This window comes from Rhea americana, unplaced genomic scaffold (genome assembly GCF_003343005.1).
Source record: "Rhea americana isolate MKP2758 unplaced genomic scaffold, rheAme1 scaffold_289, whole genome shotgun sequence".
NCBI lineage: Eukaryota > Metazoa > Chordata > Aves > Rheiformes > Rheidae > Rhea > Rhea americana.
In genome coordinates this window covers 862,070-882,820 of record NW_028186411.1, presented here as the reverse complement: position 1 = coordinate 882,820, position 20,751 = coordinate 862,070, and the positions used below count along the sequence as shown (strand labels likewise).

The 20,751-nt window shown below is 43.6% G+C and overlaps 1 protein-coding gene across 5 annotated transcripts in view; it reads right to left on the bottom strand.

Annotated features, from left to right (window-relative positions):
* The window catches only part of EHBP1 (EH domain binding protein 1), a 202,393-nt gene that overhangs the window by 134,852 nt on the left and 46,790 nt on the right, over positions 1-20,751 (bottom strand). For all 5 annotated transcript variants that reach the window (XM_085308996.1, XM_085308995.1, XM_085308997.1 and 2 more), the window contains exon 4: positions 18,295-18,348. In XM_085308996.1, the coding sequence (XP_085165122.1) occupies positions 18,295-18,348 (54 nt within the window). The remainder of the gene's footprint in view (positions 1-18,294; positions 18,349-20,751) is intronic.

Here is a 20,751-nt window from a genome sequence, read left to right as displayed (position 1 = left end):
TTTAATTGTGAAAAACTTAATACACAAATTGTTTTCTTCACACCAGGTAATGGGCAGCAAGAGCTTTATGTCTTAAAGCAATCTGCTGCCATCTTAACAGCAATAATTATTGCGCATTTGACTTGGCAATAAAAAGGAAATTTCAAATTCTGCCTCACAGTTCAGTTTCTTTAYACATTCACCTCTAAGGCACATCGCTTCCATTATAAAACGTATCCACACGAGGCTGCGAGACCGGCTAGAACAGCGAGCAAAGCAACTTTAAAAAATTCTTCTCCTGTTACATGGCAAACACAAGGAAAAYGGAGACGTACTGGAACAGTCCTACGGAGACGCAGGCCCAGCCGCCGGGCGCGCGCGCTGCCGGCTCCAGCTATCACAGGGTAACGCCTGCCCAAAGGCCTGTCGGCCAGGCCTATAAATCTCTTTCCACTAAACGCGGTCATGCAGCAGCATCGTAAAGGGTACGTTTCAGTCCGGCAAGGTATTCAACTTCAAACRTATGATTTAGTTGCAATTAAATCAAGTTCAAGGAAGCCACGCGCTTCAGCGCCCTGTTAAACCTGGGAACAAATTATCAGCCCGTACAAAACGGGAGATTCTGTCGTCGGGTTTGTGGCAAACGAAAACAAACGCGCGCGGCGCTTACRCGCGCTGCCGCCTGCTTTTGAAGGAGAGGAAATTTATTTTCAGCTGAACCACGCGGCAACACACGCACCTCTCGCTCAGGTCTGGCGGTAACGCCGCCCAAGCCACGAACCTCAGCCGCGCAACGTGCTCTCGCGCTGTTACAGCCTTCCAGCAAAGTACGACGTCTCGCACCTTCCTAAAACCTCCGCCGACCTGCGCCGCAAAAGCAAGCGCGGTTCTTAGATGCCCCCCAAAACCAAGCGGTAAATTAGGGGTTTCGCCTTACTGCCGAGGACAGAGCGCAGGAGGGGACGGGAGGCGGGCAAGAGCCAGGCACAGAAGCCACCCGCAAGGCGCCGGCATCCTCAGCCTGCCCGGCTTTTTCGGGGACTTCCTCGCCCCGCGCCAGCCCGCGGGCCTTCAGCTCCTCTACACCTTGCCCGCAGGCCACGGCTGAAAGCGAAACAAAGATTTTTTTTTTATTTTTTTTTAAAGGCTTCCAAAGAAGTATTCTGCTTTGCTCCAGGTCACATAAGAACATGCAGAAGGMCAAAGCAGTAAGTGCTCACATGCACTTTCTTGCCTGTATTCCCACTCTCTGGAATTAGGCCAGAGACGCGGCGTAAGCGGCGTGCTCCRTTCTCCTCCACTCCTGCGCAAAAATTGCCAACTCTTGGTCCTACACAGCCAATTCTGGCTGGGCCCAAGCTTAAACTACCAAGAACTCCCCCAACGTTCCCGTGTTTTTCTCCAGGGCGYGTTTTCCATGCACCTATACCAGGCTCCCAGACCCCTCCCAAACTTTAAGTCCTCATGTTTACAGGCCCAGGAGGAAMACCTGCCCGCTCTGTGCCGACCCGAGGAGGCTTCGGCACGTACGCTCGGCGTACCGATTTCCCGAAGGAAAAATGCCAAGCGCCAAGCGCGGCCGCCCCGCGGGTTCCCGGAGCGCTGCCGGCTGGCGGCAGGCGCGTGCAGCCCAATCCCAGGAGCACGTCGCGGGCTCCGGCCGCGCCGACGCGCTTCTTGCCTGCGCTGCTCTAAGTCTGAAACTGCAGGTTGGGCAGTGAGAAATCAAACAGCAGGCACGTCGCGTATCATCCAGCTTCCCGTTTATTTATACTGTCCACATGTTACCATCAGATTTGCACATATGATAATGCACGTACAAATAAAAGCAACAAAGACCCGTACCAAATAACATCTGCATATTTAAATATTTTCGTTTAAAACGTTATTCTCTACATTCCAGAGAGACCAGGAACATTTCTGGAGCATTACATGCAGAAGTATTGTCAACACTGCTAGAGCTATCCTAGAAACAAGTTCACATACGTATGAAAAGCAAAGATCTTGCAAAAGGTTTATTAACAAACTGTGTTGTCATCCAAAACAAGTATAAAGTAATAAATACAGAGTCACTCTAACGAAAACACATTCCTCTCTGCCTCTCAGCTGTGAAGTTAATCTCGTTACAGAATTAAAAGCATCCTCGATGCTCCTTAATWTTTGATGCATCCATTCTGTTTTGTGGAAAATGTTCCCCACTAAAAGGAAATGGGGGGGGGAATACCCATAAGCAGACTTAAGCTCATAATTATGATAACATTAAAAACACTTACTAGACATCTGCATTAATCAGTTACCAGAAGGCAGCGCGTTTAGTTGCAGGTACTTAGCTATGGCCCTCAGATAACATTACAAAGAGTTGGCTGTTTTGGCAAAACTAGAGAAGGGAGGGAAAAAAAAAAGGAAACTAGGAAACTAAGGAATTCGTATGGTACATGGGTCCTATTACCCCTAAGCTTATTAGGAGTAAAAGCTGCCCCTGGGGCCCYACCAAGCAGGGAGGAAGGCCAGGGCTCCCCGGCGGCGGAGCTGCGCGCGCTCGTGGGGCCGCGGCCGAGCCGGCAGCTCGGCGCCCCGGCAAAACTGGCTCGCGGGAGCGACGGCCACGTTAAGGCGTTATCGTCGGCTAGCTCACGCAACTGGAAATTCACAGTCTGCTCTCTAAATTGGCTTAACCAGCAGCATCTGCAGCACTCCAATTAATTACAGCAGTCGGCGTGCCTTTAGGAGTAGACGCACCGATCTGAAACGATACGGCAGTCGGAGCAACGATCGTAAGCCGGTATTCATCGCGCTCTCCGCCAACCGCGAGCGTCCGCTGCGGTGCCTCGGCGGCAGCGGGAGCAGCCCGCGCGGCCCCCGGCGCCTCCGGCGCTCAGCCGCGCAAAGCCCCGCGCGGGCGCCGGGCCGCTTCTCTTCCCCTCGGATAAGCCCGGAATTAAAAACAGAAACCTGACGCCTGAGCCCTGTTTGGTGGGCTCCGCATGAAAAGATGCGTCGCAATAAGCTCGGCCCGAAGTTGTCTTGAGAGCCGCTAGCTTAGCTGCGGTAAAAGATTCACAGACTATACAAATATATATTAATCTTTTTTTCTGACATTTACAACTCTCAAACCAACAGAATTACCTTTAAAAAACCTCAGACAAAAAGTTAACAAAACAAAACAAAACACCCCACCTTTGGTCCTTTCATTTTTCAGCAATTAGAAAGTTTACCTTCGAAGAAAATATTTTTTAATAGCTTGACRATGAAATCCATTTTTCTATCCTGGACGTATTTTCAAGCTGTTCTTTAACAGCCTTCATTCCAGTTCCAGGCGGAATGCAAAGCAACGCTATCGAGATTTGTTGCGACTTGCTTCCRTACAATTTGTGAGTTAAAGGCAGATTTTGTGCTTGTCTAACTAGCCCCATGCCGCAAACCAGGACACAAGAATCTTAATTAAGTGTCTGATACRTAAACAAAGTTTCAACTACCCAGAATTTAAATAGTTCAGTATTATTTCTTCAGCTGATCAGATYTGATCCTCCACCGATCCACACGGTAACTCAGGGTTAATGGTATCAGAGCTACTGTTCAACCAACTTTCGCTACKGAGCCGCGCGGTCATCGAGCACAGCTCACATCCTTCCGCAGCCCTGCGGAAGCACAAAGCCTAACCCGCACGGTTCCCGCGGCTCTTTAGCAGCTCTGGGGACGCTTTTAATCACAAAGCGACCCGAGACTCAGGGGCGCGTCCGGGTTTTTGCTGCAGAAGCTTTAGCCGCCCGGACGCTGCAGCCCAGGCCCCGGGCGAGGGGGGAGTTTGCCTGGCGTCCGCTGGCCGGGCTGCCGCCGAGGCCGGACCTCGCCGCGAGCCCCGGCTGCCGCCGCGAGCCCCGTGCGAGCGGCCCCGCGCGCGGGGAAAGCGCCCCCGTCGGCGGCCCAACGCCGGTGAGCGCGCGGCCGTGCTCTGCGGGGAGCGGGCTAGGGCGGCTCAGGCGGCAGAGAAGCCCGCACCCCCTTTAGTATTATTTTTTATTATTATTATTAAATACACGCTGTCGTTTTGTATGTAAAACATGTATGTTCTTATCAGTACGTGTAATTTTAAAACATGATCCTCTGGGCTTAGATGTTCTCAGGCAACACGTTTATATATGCTGCGTATTAAACGACCGTATGCACAAATAAATAGCTGCACACCACATGCAATCGCAATCATTTCCTGAATATCCATTTATAAATATTAATCTGGCATCCACACGTGCTAAGGCATCAACCTCTGAGTTAAAAAAAAGAAGAAGAAAAAGAAAAGAAAAAGAAAAAAGGCCACAGTGCAGAATAAATACAAAATAAAATAATAATTTGTATTTACCACTGATACTTATTCCACCCAGTCACTCATTTCTGCAGGAGAGGGATCCTAAGTGCACAGTGCAAGTTATTCGCTGACTAAATACCATCACAAAATGCGCCAATATAAAGGTTGGAAGGATTAGCACAAAAGGTCCCACTCCAAGACAAATGTCTCCTTCATAGTTCAGTTCACAGCTATCACGACTGCTCAGTCAGGCCTGCCGCTCCAAAAAGCTTTGTATATACCTGAAAACCAAACATGCTGAAAGCTTTCAAAATGTCTTGTTGATACTAGCATATTTTTCAAAGAGATTTTAATTACCACCATGCCAAAATGGGCTTTTTAAACACTGAAAGAGCACCCAATAGTTACTGCTACAAATCTCAGCACCTCCCGGAACAACTTCTGCAGAGGGATTAYGGAGCTGCCAAAGCAGCAAGGTTTCCTCTGTGCTTCCTCGGCTCTCCTCCTTCGGCCTCTCATCCTTCTACAAGCAAAAAGAAAAGCAAAAAACCCTCCCTACTTCTTTCAAGTATTTTGTATTTCCAAACGCTTTACATGCTCAGTATAACTAYGCTACAGCAGTTACATGAATTTGTTAGTATGCACTAAAATATTGGGCTTTTTTGCTGTAACAATAAAATTACAAGGTGATTTTCAAGCAAGGGGTAAAAATTAAACGGGAATGCAGATTTCTAAATACAAATTTGAAGTGTTCTTCTCTAATAATTGCGCTGCCCCAGACTATATCGGAAGCCTACACTTCATAAACTGGCTGGACTCTATTTATCTTCTTCTATTTTTCTCAAAGTACCGGATCTTTGACTTTCCGCAGAAGATCAGAAATCCTACTATTTCAAAACATAAAGTGGAAAAGGGCTGCATTTAAATGCAGAGCATTTTATCCTTAGTGGTAGAGTAATTTTTTGACTCCCTCTACTGGCCCACTTTAAAAAACAAGGAAAGAAAAATCTGAGTGTGGTGCTCCAGATTCTAAAACGTAACGAGAAAATCTTTTTTTGCCACTTCAAAATAATGGTCCACACAACTAGGCAAAACAGCGTTCTCCAGTCCCGGGGATTTTCAACCCACCAGCAAAACGGGGTCAGATTTCTTTGTTATAAAAACAGACGGGGCACCTCAAGAAAAGCCCCRTGGAGCACTTCGCTCCACCATCGCTGTTCAGCAGTTCATCGTCTGCCCCCGCTCAGATCAAACCAGATTGCTCCCCACCGCAGAGCACAGGGCTGGCGAGATCCTGGAAGCRATCTACGGACCGTAACGCTGCACGACCACCGCGGCGTGCAGAAACGAGCAAAAACATCCTRAGCTTAACGAGTTGCTACTTAAATGTTAGCCAGTGCTCTGTGAACCATTTTATATTAAAATTGCATAGGTCTAAACATCACACATACAAGAAGTATTGTTTGACACAGTGCCATTTTGATGATAAATTGCAATCTACAGCTCAAATAATTCTACCCAGGGATTAACATTTCAGAGGCTGAGCCAGAGATTGTGTGTGTGGATCTTGAATTTCATCATCTCCCTTCGGCACAATAGCTTATTCTTCCTTTTTTCATCTATTCTCTCACGAAGGGTCAGGAAAGCTTAGCCTCGCTGTTTCATTCATTTCATCCCTACATTAACCAGATACCTTGCAGTCTTTAGTTCTTACGTGTTATTCCATTACAAATACTACAGCTACCCTGCAGCAGGCTATTGCTAATGAGGTATGAACCAAATCAAAGGGTGCCATCAAGTGGCTAGAGCACACTAGCAGCGTTACGCAAAGTTAGCCTTCTGCAAGGGGGCTTTCGCCAGGACGCGCTGCACGGGATGCAGTAAGCTCCACCRTAATTTAAAGCTGTCAGGAAAATTCGGACGCTGGGTGCTCCCACACAATTTCATTTCCTTCCCTTTAGATTCTCAGACCCAGAGCTGGCACCGCCACGCGAGACATCCCGGGCTCACCACACGGGTCAGCAGGGCCCTGSACTTTCAGGACCTTTGAGGGTTCAGCTGGCCACTACGGGCAAGGTAAGAACAGCACAAGCAACCTCTGAAAAGCCTCCCACAACTGGCTCTGAAACACGGATGGCTCTTGTAGTGCAGGGGTTTCGCGGTAGACTAAAYAGAGCAAGTAACTGTATCTCACGCAGTTTCAAATCAACCCACGTTCCTGATTATCTGTCAATCTATACTCGTCCTGTGCTTGAAGACTGTTCAAGCTCTTCACCGCAAGAAGAGAGCTCTTCACCACAATGATAGCCAGGAATATCTTTGGCATTACTCAGAAAAGGGAAATCAAGACAACCTGACAGATCAAATTCTGACGCTTGTCTTCCGACTGACCCAGATAATGGACCWTCCCAGATGAAATGGTCAACAGCCAAAAAAAACATTTAATATTTAACCATTTCCTGCTAATACACATGCTATGTATCCCAATTCAAAGCATTGCCCATTACTCCRATGACCCTAAATACAACTCATCTTTCCTGGAGGGGAAAGAAAACCCTTCTCAGTACACTGAGATTAAAAAAAAAAGGAATCAGACCAGATTTTACAAATGAAAACCAATTTTGCCTTTCTAAGAACAGGAGCAACTCTGCTACTGTAGGAAAAATAAGTTTTGTACTGGATACATTTTGTGCCACGGGACACAGGAGAGTTCTTGATGGGGATGAGATGAGCTTACTCAAGACTACCCAGCTGTGTCTCAGCAAATTGTGGCCATCAACACCAAGACTTCCAGAAACTCAGCTATCAGTTAAAATAGTATTTTCCAGCTTGTAGTTGCAAAGAAACGATCAAGACAATGCGACTTGAATCTAACTGATACAGGTGGACATGATTCTCTTCATTTCTGAAAGTTTGGCTCCAAAGTGCAACAAGCCAAACAGTTGTGTCCACACCAGCACAACAGCTGATTTTCTGAGGATCCAACTGTTAACCATATTTCCTCCATGGCAGCAACAGAAAAGGCTCTGTGCTCCAAGAAGGTAAATTAGGTCCACATTCCTGTGAGATGGATTCCCATCTGCCTGAAAAGYAGCAGCAACACTCCCACGGTTGAGMCRCCTGCAGAACCTGTTGCCAGCTCAGTGACTCAGTGTGGCATCCCCACTACAGCCAGTTTAAGGGAGTGCACTTATTACAGCGCACGTGCTTTTACACCMGTCATGAATTTTCATTAACTGTGAGGCGACGTCCACATCTGGTGGACCAAAGGAGATGGGAATCTGTAATGCAGAAAGCGGTCACTCCTCAAAATTTTTATTTTTCTTTGTGATAGCTGGACTTCAAATTCYCCCTTTACGCTGGCTCGTTTCAGTAAGGCAGTCGCATGCCTCATGCTGTAATACTGCTCCTTACAAGGAGCAGGCAGCTCCCAAGCTAAACCCAGACATCCAATATGCTACCTGGAATCAACTGAAAAGCTGCTGAGCTGCTCCCCAAAGCACTGCACTGAACATAAGTTACAGAAATAGTAATAAAAATTATAGAGAGAAAGCTTGCTTAACATGAAGAAACAGATGGTTGCTGCATCAGAAGGGGAGAGTAATTCTTCACTGACAGATGTTATTTTTGTTTATTTTTCCAAACAGTCTCATTTGGTTTTGCCTTTCCACTGAAGGCAACAGTTTTTTATGCAGCACCACTGGCCATGCCTTGGGTCTTGCACTTCTCACTTTCAGAGAAAGGTATCAAAGAGCAGCGAATGCCAGAATGGTGGGGCTGGAAAAAAGGACCACGGTGTGGAGGGAGGTGAAAAAGATACAGGTTTTATCAGGGACAGGTTATGACAACAGCTAACTTTGTTGTTGTTCTGTGTTCTTTAGCCTGTAAACATGGAAAGCAAGCYCCTCTCATCGAGCAAAGCATTCATATGGTTTAAATCATTGGAACTATACGCAAAACCAGGAACCCTGTGATTCTTAAAGAACATCTCAAAAAATGAAGTGCATTTATTTATACTAGGCAAAGACCTCCAAAAGAACAACCAGCCCTGACAGCCTCCTGTTCCTGCCTGCACACCACAGCACCTGGTCTTCAAAGAAACTCCCTCCGGAGCCGCCATGTGTCACAGCCCGCCACCGAGGCGGCCGGCCACCTTCCCAGCAAGGACCGTCCTGCCTGCTCCGAGCTGGAGTCTCCAGAAAAAGCACCAAAAGCAGAAACGTTCCTGTTCAATAGCACAAACTAACACAGCGCTGTATTGCCTTCAGGCTTGAAATTCATCAGGTCTGGTACRTTATTATATTTCATTTTTCAAGCCACTGGAAAAAAGCAATAAACAGTTGTTGCTCGGTAYAGACCGCTTGGTGCTGAGAACCCTCATACGGGCCATGAACCCGGCAGAAATTCAGTTTAATCTTATATTTATGCCAGCACTTGGAATCACCAGTAATACTGACCAAGGTGTCGTTTTATGGCACTTCATTCATTTTATTCACGTAATTTTTCCATTCCRGTCTCAACTGCCCTCACACCTAAGCTGAACGAGAAGAGGCTTACTCATGCTGCCTGTCAAAACCCACGCAACGATCCGAGCCAGGTACAGACAAGGCAAAGCAACGGAAAGGGAGAAGCTTCACAGGACCGGTGCGACAGCGCAGGATCAGTCTGGAACGGAGAATATGCTGGGGGGGCTGAATGAAATGGCAACAGTTATGTTTGGGAGGTCAATTAATTTCTGTTATGTTAAACTCGATTAAGACAGCTAACAACCTAAGATAAGAGGCTGTAGGCAGTAATACGCAAAGCTATTACCTTGCCAAACGGTTTTCCTAAAAACAAAGGTTTCCAGGAACGCAGAACTCTGTTTTTCTGTCAGCTGGCCACTGTTCTGCTGGAGGCCACTATTTGCGAGTCTCGTGCCCTGTGTTAAGTTGGGACTGCTGACAAGCACACCCCTATCCAATTACTTACTGTAGAACTGCGTTTTACACGATGATGGAGATTCTGATTCCCTTTTGACGCGTATTTCTGCACTTTGAGCACATGCAATTGCAAGGTATCGTCTCAGATCAACCAACATATGCAACTGGACTTCCAGATTATCTGCCTTTGAACGTGACTTGTAGCAAAAAGTATTTTTCATTAAATGGTGCTGGCATTTTTTCCATAGTGGGTGTTTTGCACTACATAGTTTGAAGGGATGCAATATATGCCGTTTTAACACCGTATGGCTACTAGGTCAAAAATGAGATTTATCTATAATAATATTTGCCATAGAGAGCGCCATTTTAAATAACGACATTCTGAACTGCTTCAAGAGCAAACATATATCCGTGTGCGTGTATAAACACAAAAACACACTCAACTACGTAAAACCAGAAAAAAGCAGCATGCTGAAAAAGCTTAAAAGCAACTACTTTTGCATTAAAATACAAGTTGGCCAGCTCAGCTTATGCCTAGAGTGTGATTAGAACCCCACTGTAAAACAATTACAGAGAAACTATTCGGTATTTGATGTCTGAAAAAGCAAAGACCTCATGCAGACTCTGTCTCTTGTGTGAGCTGGCAAGTGTATTTTACTGCTGATTTTCTATGAATAAACATATGCTAAGAATTGCTGAAATACACTGCTGGTTTTAAACATGCCTAATGTAGTATTAGAGGGTTGTTTCCAAAGCTGCCTGCCTTGTTTATCAGCTTCCTCCCTCCAGCTGGCAAAGAACACCACTGATAGCAACTCCGATCAGCTGTCTTGCACTGTGCACTCATCTACAAGAGACACTTCTAGCAGAAAATAAAACCAAAAAAAAAGTGAACAAAATGGTTCTAGCAATTTAGAAAACAGTTGTACTTTACTACTGTGAATCAATAATAACCATATAAATTACATGTCATCAAACTCATTTCATTRTACGTGGTACAGCGTACAGCACTTACTGAGCTTATAAAACTAGAGGGCAATAACCAGGCTATTCTGTGCAACTCCCAGCGCTCTCCTGCCTCCATCTTTTATCTGAGAGACCCTCTAGCGTAATTGTAGCATAAATATCAGAAAATAAGATTATTTCTCCTTTCTTAAGTTTTAAACTGCAATGCTGTATTATGGTTCTCACAACTGCTGTATAATCTGTAGGCAAATATATTTCATAGTTTCAGTKAGTGCACTTATTAGCATTGCATCAGAAAAGATATTCACCATTTAAAGGACAGTTTAGGTACTGCATTCCATTTGGAAGCTAGAGATCAAACAAAAGAATTTTGATTACCGTTTCTGAAAAAATACAATAGAAGAGAGTTGGACTGAATAAAAAAATCCATGCTCTAGTGATTCAAGATAAATAAGGTATTAAAAGTGTAAAATGAATTTGACATTAAAAGTTCTCTCAACTTAATCCATCTAAAATTCTCATTTAGATAAGAAATTTTTGTCATCTCATAGCTGCGGTTTAACTGATCGTTACGTATTAATGACGAAAAGGATTAGCGGCATCCCAATTTCAGGTGATCCGGTGTATTTTTGTTTCGGACAGAAGTAAAACGGCCGCCGCAGACTGATGGCAGAACTGCCTAATTTAACGCCGTCCGTCACGACTCGCGGGCTTTGCSCAGGGATACAGGGGCTGCCGCCGGTCAGGATTCAAAGGACCTGGCAGAGCTGCTTGGAAGAGCTTACGCAGCACGTGCCCGCACGGTGCCCGGCTCCAGCCAGGACAGCTGGTGTCTCCTTCCCGTGTGGGCTGCCGCACGGAAGGCAGGAGATCCACAACGCTTCACCCAGCTTTCCGAGTCGGCTCACTTCACGCTCGTGATGAATACGCTGGCGATTTACTCGTCCTACGGCGTCTGGCCGAAACTTTCTCCAGCAGAACTCACGCTCACCAAGCATACGATTCTGCCTCTGTTGTTTAGGCGCCTCACTCGAGGCTTAGGAAAATCCGAGCACGCTGTTCGAGGGACCCCCGCGACAGCCAGCRCTGCTGGACAGATGGACGCCTCCGGAGACAAGGGCCTCTGCTCCCTGCGCAGGCCCATCTTCCACGCCTTCCAGGAGCCTAGATCCTCGCTCCCACCACCTTCGACTTTAGCTAAAGTTGCAGTTAAACCCCGTCATAGTGTGCAAAAGCAGCAGTGATTCAGTGCTACTGAAGGGGGGAGGGGGGAGGAGGAAAAAAAGGGTTAAAAAAAAAAAAAAAGCAGTAACTGCAAGACGCAAGGACAGATTTCCTACCTGCGTTGCTTCATAAACAGACCAGCCACTCAAGACAAAGATTGCTACATGTTTTGCTCCAAAAACCTAATCTCAGACATTTCCGAGCTAGAACAAAGTGCTAAATATTTAATACAAGCAAAAACCGAAAGTAAAACAACTTTTCTGATTCTCCATTAAATTTAAAGCAGAGCAAGAGTGAGATGGCTGACAAAGCAGCATTTAATTCCTAGCTGTGTCTAGACCAGAATACCCAGCCTAATTTACACAGGCAGACAGTCACAGTTCACATAATCACATGCAGCAGAATATGACAGGGGAATTAAAGGACCAGGAAAGCATGTCTGAACTATGAGCTTCCTATTCTAAATGTATTAAATGCAGATATTTAATTCACARAAAGGCCAACCTGGTTGTTTCTTATTTTAAGCCAAAAATTTATTTCAAGCAGAAAATACAGGACGAACGATACATCTTTTTTTGATTACTTTTTAAAAATAAATCAAATAACTAATTTCAACTGAAGCTCCCACATGCTACAAAGATGCACTAGGAGAGATAACCAAGAATCTGTAATAAATTCTGGGATAGCAACTGATGAGCAAATAACGAATCATCTTATTGCATATGCCAGTCTTCTTTCCCCAGCTTCTTTTTGCAAACTGAGTTGACAGTGCTAAGAATTTCAATTCACTGTGCTATGCTGGCATTTGTCTCTAAATGTTCACTTCTAGAAACAAGTACAATGATTGCAATGCAGACTTGTGCTTTTATTCTGATGGAAAGCAAAACTTATTCCTACCAAGTCAGTGTAGTTACATTACTGCAATAGAATGGAATTAAACACCTAGTCTAAACTCTGATTTTACCAAAATCGTGGGCCAACTGCTGCTCAAATTCATGCGAGTCAGTGTTTCTTGAAAAGTCTCGTTTGGAAAATAAAATATTTGAAACTGTATCTAATGAAAACTCACTTCTTGCTAATGCCTTATTTTGTTGTATTGCATTTAAAAAAAAATCACCCTCAAGTTTACAGCCAAACTCATTTCTACATCCTCTTCTTCTGCCCTTTCTTTCACATTCCTTTCACATTATTTATTATCTGTATTTGTGTTGTCATATCTAAAAATAACAGATGGGCATTTTAGGAGAGGGAAATAACCTCTTCAAACCTGTGAATGGTACACCATACTTAAGGGCATGCTTTAGGAGAAAGTCAAAAGCAACCACAATACAGAAATTCTGGGCAAAAAAACCCYAATACACTTGTTCTAATAAAATGAAAGCAGATATCAAATTTTCTTAACTTTTTTTGGTGTTTCTTTCATCCTGAGGCTTTGCTTGCATTTGAGCACAGGACGGTTCAGAACCCTAAAGCCTCTTTTTGGGCTAGGGCTCTTAGCTACCCAAAAGCAGCAGACAAAACAAAAAGATAGACCTCACCTTTCAGTTTAAACTAGTCATGCTTTATAGCTGTTTGCTGTTAATCAACATGAACAGCAAAACCTAAAACCTCTATTTTTTTCTTTTTCTTTTTTCAATTCAGCAATTTAGTTGGACATATTTTCCTGGAGAAATTTAAAATAAACTTATTGGTTAATAACTTGGAGCCTCACACAGAAGAAGGTGCATCTGAGATGTTATAAAACACTGACAATTTAAAAGGCTGGCATCTGTAACAAGGAAAAACCTGTAGTAAATCAAAAAGCATTTTTCTAATTATTGTTCAAGATTCATCACCTTAATATTCAAGTAGCACTGTTAGAAACAGTGTTCTAAAAAGGGAGATCAAAAACGTCAGAAAGATCTACAGAAAGGACAGATGTGCAGTTTCTGCAATCTCACTGCAAGAACAGGCAGAAGTTCAGGGCAACGTTTCACAACGCAAGTGCTGGTGCACAGCGAAGACCTGGGTTCTCCTGGGTCCCYCAGAGCATGGAGGCAGCACAAACAGAGCAGGACGCTTACAAAAATGAGTCCTTTGAAAGAGGATGTTTATGATCCGYTAATGCAATCACCAGAAAGAAAAATCCCACCTCCAACCACCATCACCTTGCGGTTGATGCGGCCTCCAGACAGCAGCTCCGGGGAGCCCACAGAAGGCAGAATCTGTTCACCGTACCCATAACTGGCAAGAGCGAGCTCCAACAGTAAGGGCAAGGAAGCRCTGGGACAGGCTGCCTGGCGCCCTTGGCAGGGATGCCATTTTTATTAGTTTTTTAAAAACATCTTAGGCGAATGCTTATCTGGAGTGATGCTGCCTTGGGCCCAAGTTTATATGATTCTATGAACAAAAGCTTCAGAAAGAATTGGGGCCCTTCTCTCCGTTCATCTGCAGAACTGGTAAGGCTGGGATGTCCTCTGTTAGCGTTAGCAAAGACTATGCTCTAATAGGCCGTCACATAAAGAGAGGAAAAAGGTTGGTCTCAGGGATAAAGTTATGATTGCCAAAGCTTTGATTATGTCCTGTGCTACTGCAAAGTGCTCGCACACCATAATCCTGGGCCTCGTAAATAATCTCTATACAAAGGTGGAGAGGAATGGAAGAGAGAAGATGGAGAAGTCCACTATGAACCATATRTTAGGAAGGCATTTACTAGCTATTAGAAGAAAATCAGGGCTTAGAAAACAGGTCCTACACATTTGAAATAGTTTGTCCTCAAAGGACCATCATCTTACAATCTTTGCATGGTGAGCAACCCATGCTCTGAGCAGGCTAGAAAATAAAATGACACTTTCCCATGACTTCAGCTACACTTATTTTAGACATAGTTCTTGTATGTAAGGCCAGTAAGAACTTCAGAATATCAGAATAAACTTAAAATTTCCCTTTGCAGTCAGCATAAAGAACATTTAAAACTGCTACTCTTCCCTCCTGTTCCTTTCTTCTTCCCTTAGCTAGAAAATTTGCAGAGAGCAAGAAATGCAGCCCAAACTTAAACTCAGCTGAGCTCTTCATTGCCTTCATTTTAGGTTCACCAAAACCAGACAGTTGCCCTCATCCTGGGATTGCTGASAGAACACCTAATATCTGCCTAAGCACAGGCTACTTCACTTGAAAATTAGCTTACTGATATAAAGATACGTTTAGAAAATCCACATATAGTTCTTTTTGTGGGATTTTCATGCTCTCCCATTATAAGTAAAAGTTTGACTCCAAGATCTTAATATTGTTTGCGAGACTTTCTCACTGGTACCTATACCATCTGCTGCTAAAGGAAAGCTCTTTACAGAGCAAAAGTATGCCARGAAACCCCAAGAAAGTAATTCAAAGAGATCAGCAATCAATGCTGAAAAAAATGACATCGCAAGTTGGAGCTCAGGCAATGAAGGGGAAAAGGTGTGGAAATAGCTGGTTCATATTAYCCTGCAGGAGTGTAATGAGAGAGAGTATAAAAATCACTTGAGAAAGTGGCTCTGATATTTTTAAGTAAGAGATGACTAGTCATTGCTCTCTAAAGTAGGCAAAATAAAATAATTTCAATTCTTAATGATTGGAAAGCCTATTACCTCTTTAAAGCATGGATAAATCTTATCCTAAGCAACGAAATTCTTGTTCTCAGGTTGCAACAGCCAGTTTGGATATCCAGTGTGACTATTCAGAAGAGCAACAAAATCAAGACAATTCAAAGAACTGTCTCATGAAGGAAAACAGGATAACCAAATACACAGAGCATAGCACATGTCTCAGATTTCATCTTTGTTCAGCTAAGACAGACARCTACATGCAGACAAAGAATGCAGCTGTGAAGGAGAGAGAAACAGAAGAACCTGGGGGGGGGGGGAGAGTATCAGTACTTAAGTATTAAGAAACTCTGCTGATGATCAAATTATTTATTGATAAGACATACAGCAGATGACAGTTCACTTAACGGAATATAAATACAGGCTAGCCAAACATTAAAAATAAGGTTAGAAAAAAATCCTATAACGAATTACATGACGGACCACAAAAGATCTTTACTTGCARGATTTAGAAAAAACAAAACAATTTGCTTCATATTTGTGTGCTTTTTTTTAAAAAAAAACAGCATGGTCACATTGCATAAATCGCCACACCCCACTGCTACTTAAATCCAGGATAAACTTGTTTTCAATTTGAAAGTAACAAGTATCAGTCACCTCGAGCTTGCACTGACTATCAGTGTTCACTGATCCTTGCTCAACCATATAGAAACATGACAAAATCATCTTGGACACTGACTTTAACTGTCTTAACAGCTTAAKGAAAGCTCACAGGAAATGGTTTTTGCTAAAATTCAGATTGCTTCATGATGAAAGGGCTTCCTATTCCAYAAACCTTCTGGGCTGTAGTATTTGGCTTTGTTAGTGCTGCTAACTAACAAGGAAGGAAAACCCGCCAGAGGGCAGGGAAGCTGTCTGCAYGAAAAGGAAAAGCCCCCAAAGGACTGCAAGTGTCACAGGTGTGACCTGTCCGTGGCAGATTCAATGACAAGTAAGCTCCTTAAAACAAAAAGAGAGAGAGAAAAAAGAAAAAAAAAGAGAGAGAGAAACGATATATTAAGCATGAAAGTGCTAAGTGTCAGATTAAGATCCCATCTCCCTGGCCTCCAGATTTTGAAGGAACAGGTGTTTTGTGCCCGTGTGATCCAGCGGCTGGGCCCTCCATTACTTTGGAAACAAATAAATGAACATATCTTCATCCACCACTAAGCGGTGCTGTTACTCTTGGAAAAGATCATCTCTGCGCGCTCAAGTACGTGCTTGCAGACTGGGGGGGGTTGGCAGATGCACAGCCTTCTGTGTTTTTTTTAAATCCAAAAAAAAAAAAAAGAAATTACGGAAACAACCAGCTTTAAAGTTGATTTGGCTCTCAATAATCTTTACAGTAAAACTAGCTATTAAATTAGAGAACAASTAACCCACATTTTTAAGTGGGATTTAGATCAACTGCTCTAATCTAAGGCAAAACATTTATCAGCCAAGGACTACTTGGCAGCCCTCGCGAAACGAGCTAGCGGCGGCGTTTAAGCTGCGAAGGCCAAGTCCGCGCGCAGCACCGAGCCGTTCCGCAGCCGGGCGCGCTGGAGCCGTCTCCACCTCTCGAGGCGGCGGCTGCGCGGGCAGCGGCCCCAAAGCCCCCGCCGCCCGAAGCATCCCGGCGGCTCGGAGAAGGCTGGAGCGCAAAGCGAGAGCAGCGCGCGCCGCTGCCAGCTCCACGCACCTCACACCCACGGGAAAGAGCAACGTGCTATGAAGCAGGACATGACGTCTACGCGCCCAGCGTAGACATCTAAAAAAAATAATTTTTTTTTTTTAAAAAAATCTGTTGCGACGTCACAGGAAATCGAGCTGTACCACCCGGAGGGGCTAGCTGAGCAACACACTGACACTGCGAGCGGAGTAACTCGCACCGCGACGAGCGGGGACGGGGACCTCCCCGACCAAAATAAACCAGGCGAGGGAGAAAAGGAAACTCCAGCAAACAGAAACTGAACTGTGTTTGATGTTCATACGTCTCAAATGAAAATAGAAACTTGACATTTAAGAAACAAAGATATAAATTATGCACTTTGCTTTCAGTCTTTTTAAATTCTCAGCCGCTGGTGATCAGAAAAAAAAAACTCTTACGAACCTGAATCACTTTTTCTGATATCAAAATGGRAAAAGCAGCTATTTTTAGGCAAAAAATTACAACATGCAAAAAGTTAACATAAAATTAACATAAAAAAGTTGTAACAAGCAAATCTATGGCTTTTCCTTACTTCGGTACTCTTACTGTGGCAGTGCTATGGCTCAGTACATGAGGACTAAGAATATTTTTAAAAAGCAACATAAACAGAAGTAAAATCAAGTTGCTGAGAAATAGACCGGAATGAAACTGTATTAAGGGGAGAGAGATAAACTCAGGGATTTTTTTGCTGTTTGTGGTGGGTTTTTTCCGATTTTACAGTCCTTTTCAACGCACTTCAGAAAGCGAACAGGAGACTCTAGATAAAGCGACTTCTCCCTTTTTTGGGAGCCTGGACAGCGCCAGCTCTGCACAGAGGAAGGAAAGGAGAGCGATGGTCTAGCAAGCCCTGGCTCCGTGTGACTTAGAGCCCCGCCGCTCGGCAAAGCGCGTTGTTCGTGCAGCCCTCAAGAGCTCGGCTCCCCGGGAAGCCCTAGGGGCCCGTGACTCCTCCGAGCCAGGATTCGCACAGGAGCCGCCGCCTCGTGTGTTGCTGCGGGCGTACGAGGCCGCTCTCGGCCGAGCTGGCCCCGCGCCTGCCGCCTCACACCGGCACGCGGGAGAGCGGCGAGCGCGCCACGATTTTCTTGCCCTTTGGTTAGGTGACCGGGGCTAGTCCCACTCCTCCACCCTGCCTCAATTTCCTCATTTCTAAAGCGAAGATGAGGAAATTGTGCTTTTCACTGAAGAGCAATATTCAAAACTGAAAAGGGTGTGCGCTGCAGCTCACGACGTGCAGATGTCAGAACCCAGCTCTAGCTTGTTCACTCCCCTGCTCTCAGAAGAATAATGTGTTCTAATCCTCAAAATAGTGACTCATAACCTAGCTATAACTTGTTTACTCCATGGTTCACAGAAAAATAACGCAAGACAGACTAATTCTTACAGAACAGGGAAGAAATTTAAGCCGTGTAGTATAGTACTCCCCTCTCCTGTATTTTAATCAGGACATAACAATAATTATTTTAATAAGGCTTTATTTTTCTTACTACGGAACAAAGTTTTAGTGCAGTTGGCAGCTCAAACTTTTTCAGCATTCAGACACCCTTTAATCTTTTAAATCATTAAGGCTTACATATATGAGAAGAAAAACATAACAACATTCCAGCTTACATTCTCTATGACAAACGTCCATTCTTTGTCTTCAAATTCTTCAGCATGGGGATCCTAGAAAAACAGAACAGAGAACTTAAGTCTAAAAATAATCCAGGGTGTAAGAAATTATAATTCAGCCAACATTTTTAAGTGAAAAATCATACGCATTTTTACCCACTAAAGATGTCACAAAAGAATACTTTAGCTAGGATGGAGACTTCAATGGATGTCAATAAGATGACGAATAAGCTGGCATAAAACTTTAAGTAATAATTTAATATAGATTCCCACAGACGAGACTCATTCTGATATGGGCCTGTAATTTTATTTCCTTTCATCCAGGGGAAAAGAAAGAGGAAAAAAAATAGCTCTTAAGTTAACAAAACCGTGCCTTGCAGAAAACAGTGGAGGAAGCCGCTGTTCCTACCACAACGGAGAAAGCATCTATACCCAGTATCAAACCAACCATCTCAATCTCCTAATGTCCAAATTTCATCAGCATTAGCAGAGGCCCAGGGTCACGGCACCAGCAGAACACCTCATGTCACCGTAAATCACTTAATACCTATCCTTACCTCACCATGTTTCTATCAAATCACACGCAAGCAACAAGAAACATTTTCACCTACAGGAAGATACACAGTGTGCTTCAGATTTCTGGCATTTGTTTCAAAGTAACGCGCTTTCAGCGCAGCACTGTGGTCTATCCTGTGGCTGCCTGAAATTAAGGTAACAGTGGGGACACTAAGTCATGCCTCTGCCAGGGATTCTTCTGCAAAAGACTCCCCCCCCCCCAGCAATTTATCATCTAGTTCTGAACAAATATCACAATAACTTCTACTCCTTCCCTTGCAACACACTCTCTCACACTATGAGAATACAGCTTTAGGCTCTCCTCCTGACACAAAGACTAATTTTGCTGTACTTCAACTTTACCCTATTAAGATTTTTGTTAACTAACAAATGCATAACAAACAGCAGCAAAAAAAGAAGTATTGCTTTCTTTTTCCAGCACACAAAAAGTTGTAAGGTGTGTTCTTAGATATAAACCCCATCTTTGAATGAATTCCAGCAACATTTCGAAGAGGACATCACGCTGCAGGCTACACGCCAGCCTCCTCCAGGGCAGTCTGGGCTGCAGAACCCAGCAGAGGGGTTCGCTGTTCTGCCGGACCCCTGCAAAACGCCGGCTCTCCTCACGGGAACTCCGACGCTGGGCATCAACCACAGCCAATTCAGCAACACGTCGTACAATCACGAGCTACATATTTAATAGCTACAGCCATAGCTGTCATGTGAAAGATGTATTAAAAATGCATTACCTTCAAAACRTGTTTTAAATTCAGAAACAATATAAAATGATGTTACTAGAAATAGGTGTCATTTTAATACATAACTTTTTATAAAGATTAAAGACAATCTGAATATTTTGCATACTACAAACAAGCATAAAGCATATTGTACTGCTAGCCATAATGATATAAGGGCAACTACATACCCAAATTATGTCTAGATATGTTCTTYTTCCAATGAATGCATTTGTAAATATCAGATTATGTAACTCTATACCCATCACATTAATCASCTTTGTAGAATTATACATTGTGTAAATAATGTGTGTGACACCTAGCTGGTTTGCTGTAGACCAGTTCTACACATACCATTTTCTATATTCTAGCTATTAAACACTTACCATTTCTCATGAGTTAACCTGGGGCAATTACCTTTTTTATTTAATTGCTTCCTCCAATACAGCATAAAAATGATACAATGAGATTTAATGAGATCATTAATCATTTTGTGTTTTAATAAGCTACTCTTTAATAAGTGACTGAACTCTCTAATATTTCATCCAGCTTTATTTTTTGCACAACAATCCTGAGAGCTGGTAATATGAGCTTGTAGGTTTACCTAAAACTACTTGCAAAGTCAGGGTATTGTTACCTGGTATTTTCTTCTGTGCAACAAACTGAACAATCTTWGCCTTTGTCCATGCAAGGCAATAATCTATAGAGAAAACCAAAGCTCTTCTATTAATGGCAATAATGCCAATTTGCACCTCTGAAGACTATAGAATCAGGYGTTTTGCTGTGTATTTCTGATAAACAGACAGATCAAAATAATATAACAAAAGGACTTGATGTTCACATGCACGCTAACACATTGTTGAATAGAGTTGTAAAGACTTCTGAAATAATGAATTCCAGTATATTAACCACAAATTCCCTATTACTTAGAGTAAAAAATAAAAATGAAAAGCTTCAAATGCTTGTCTGAGTCACCCTCTAATGAACAACCTTACCAAAAATTCAGAGGGTATGAAATATACTAAAATCAGGCATTTGGCATATATGGAACATATTTCATAYCTAAAGACTACTGTAAGATTTAACAAATAAGAATCGAGAATTTTTAAAAGACTGCTCTTCTTCCTAGCCTTTTAAAATGCCTCAGGAACGGAAAACCCTGAATAAA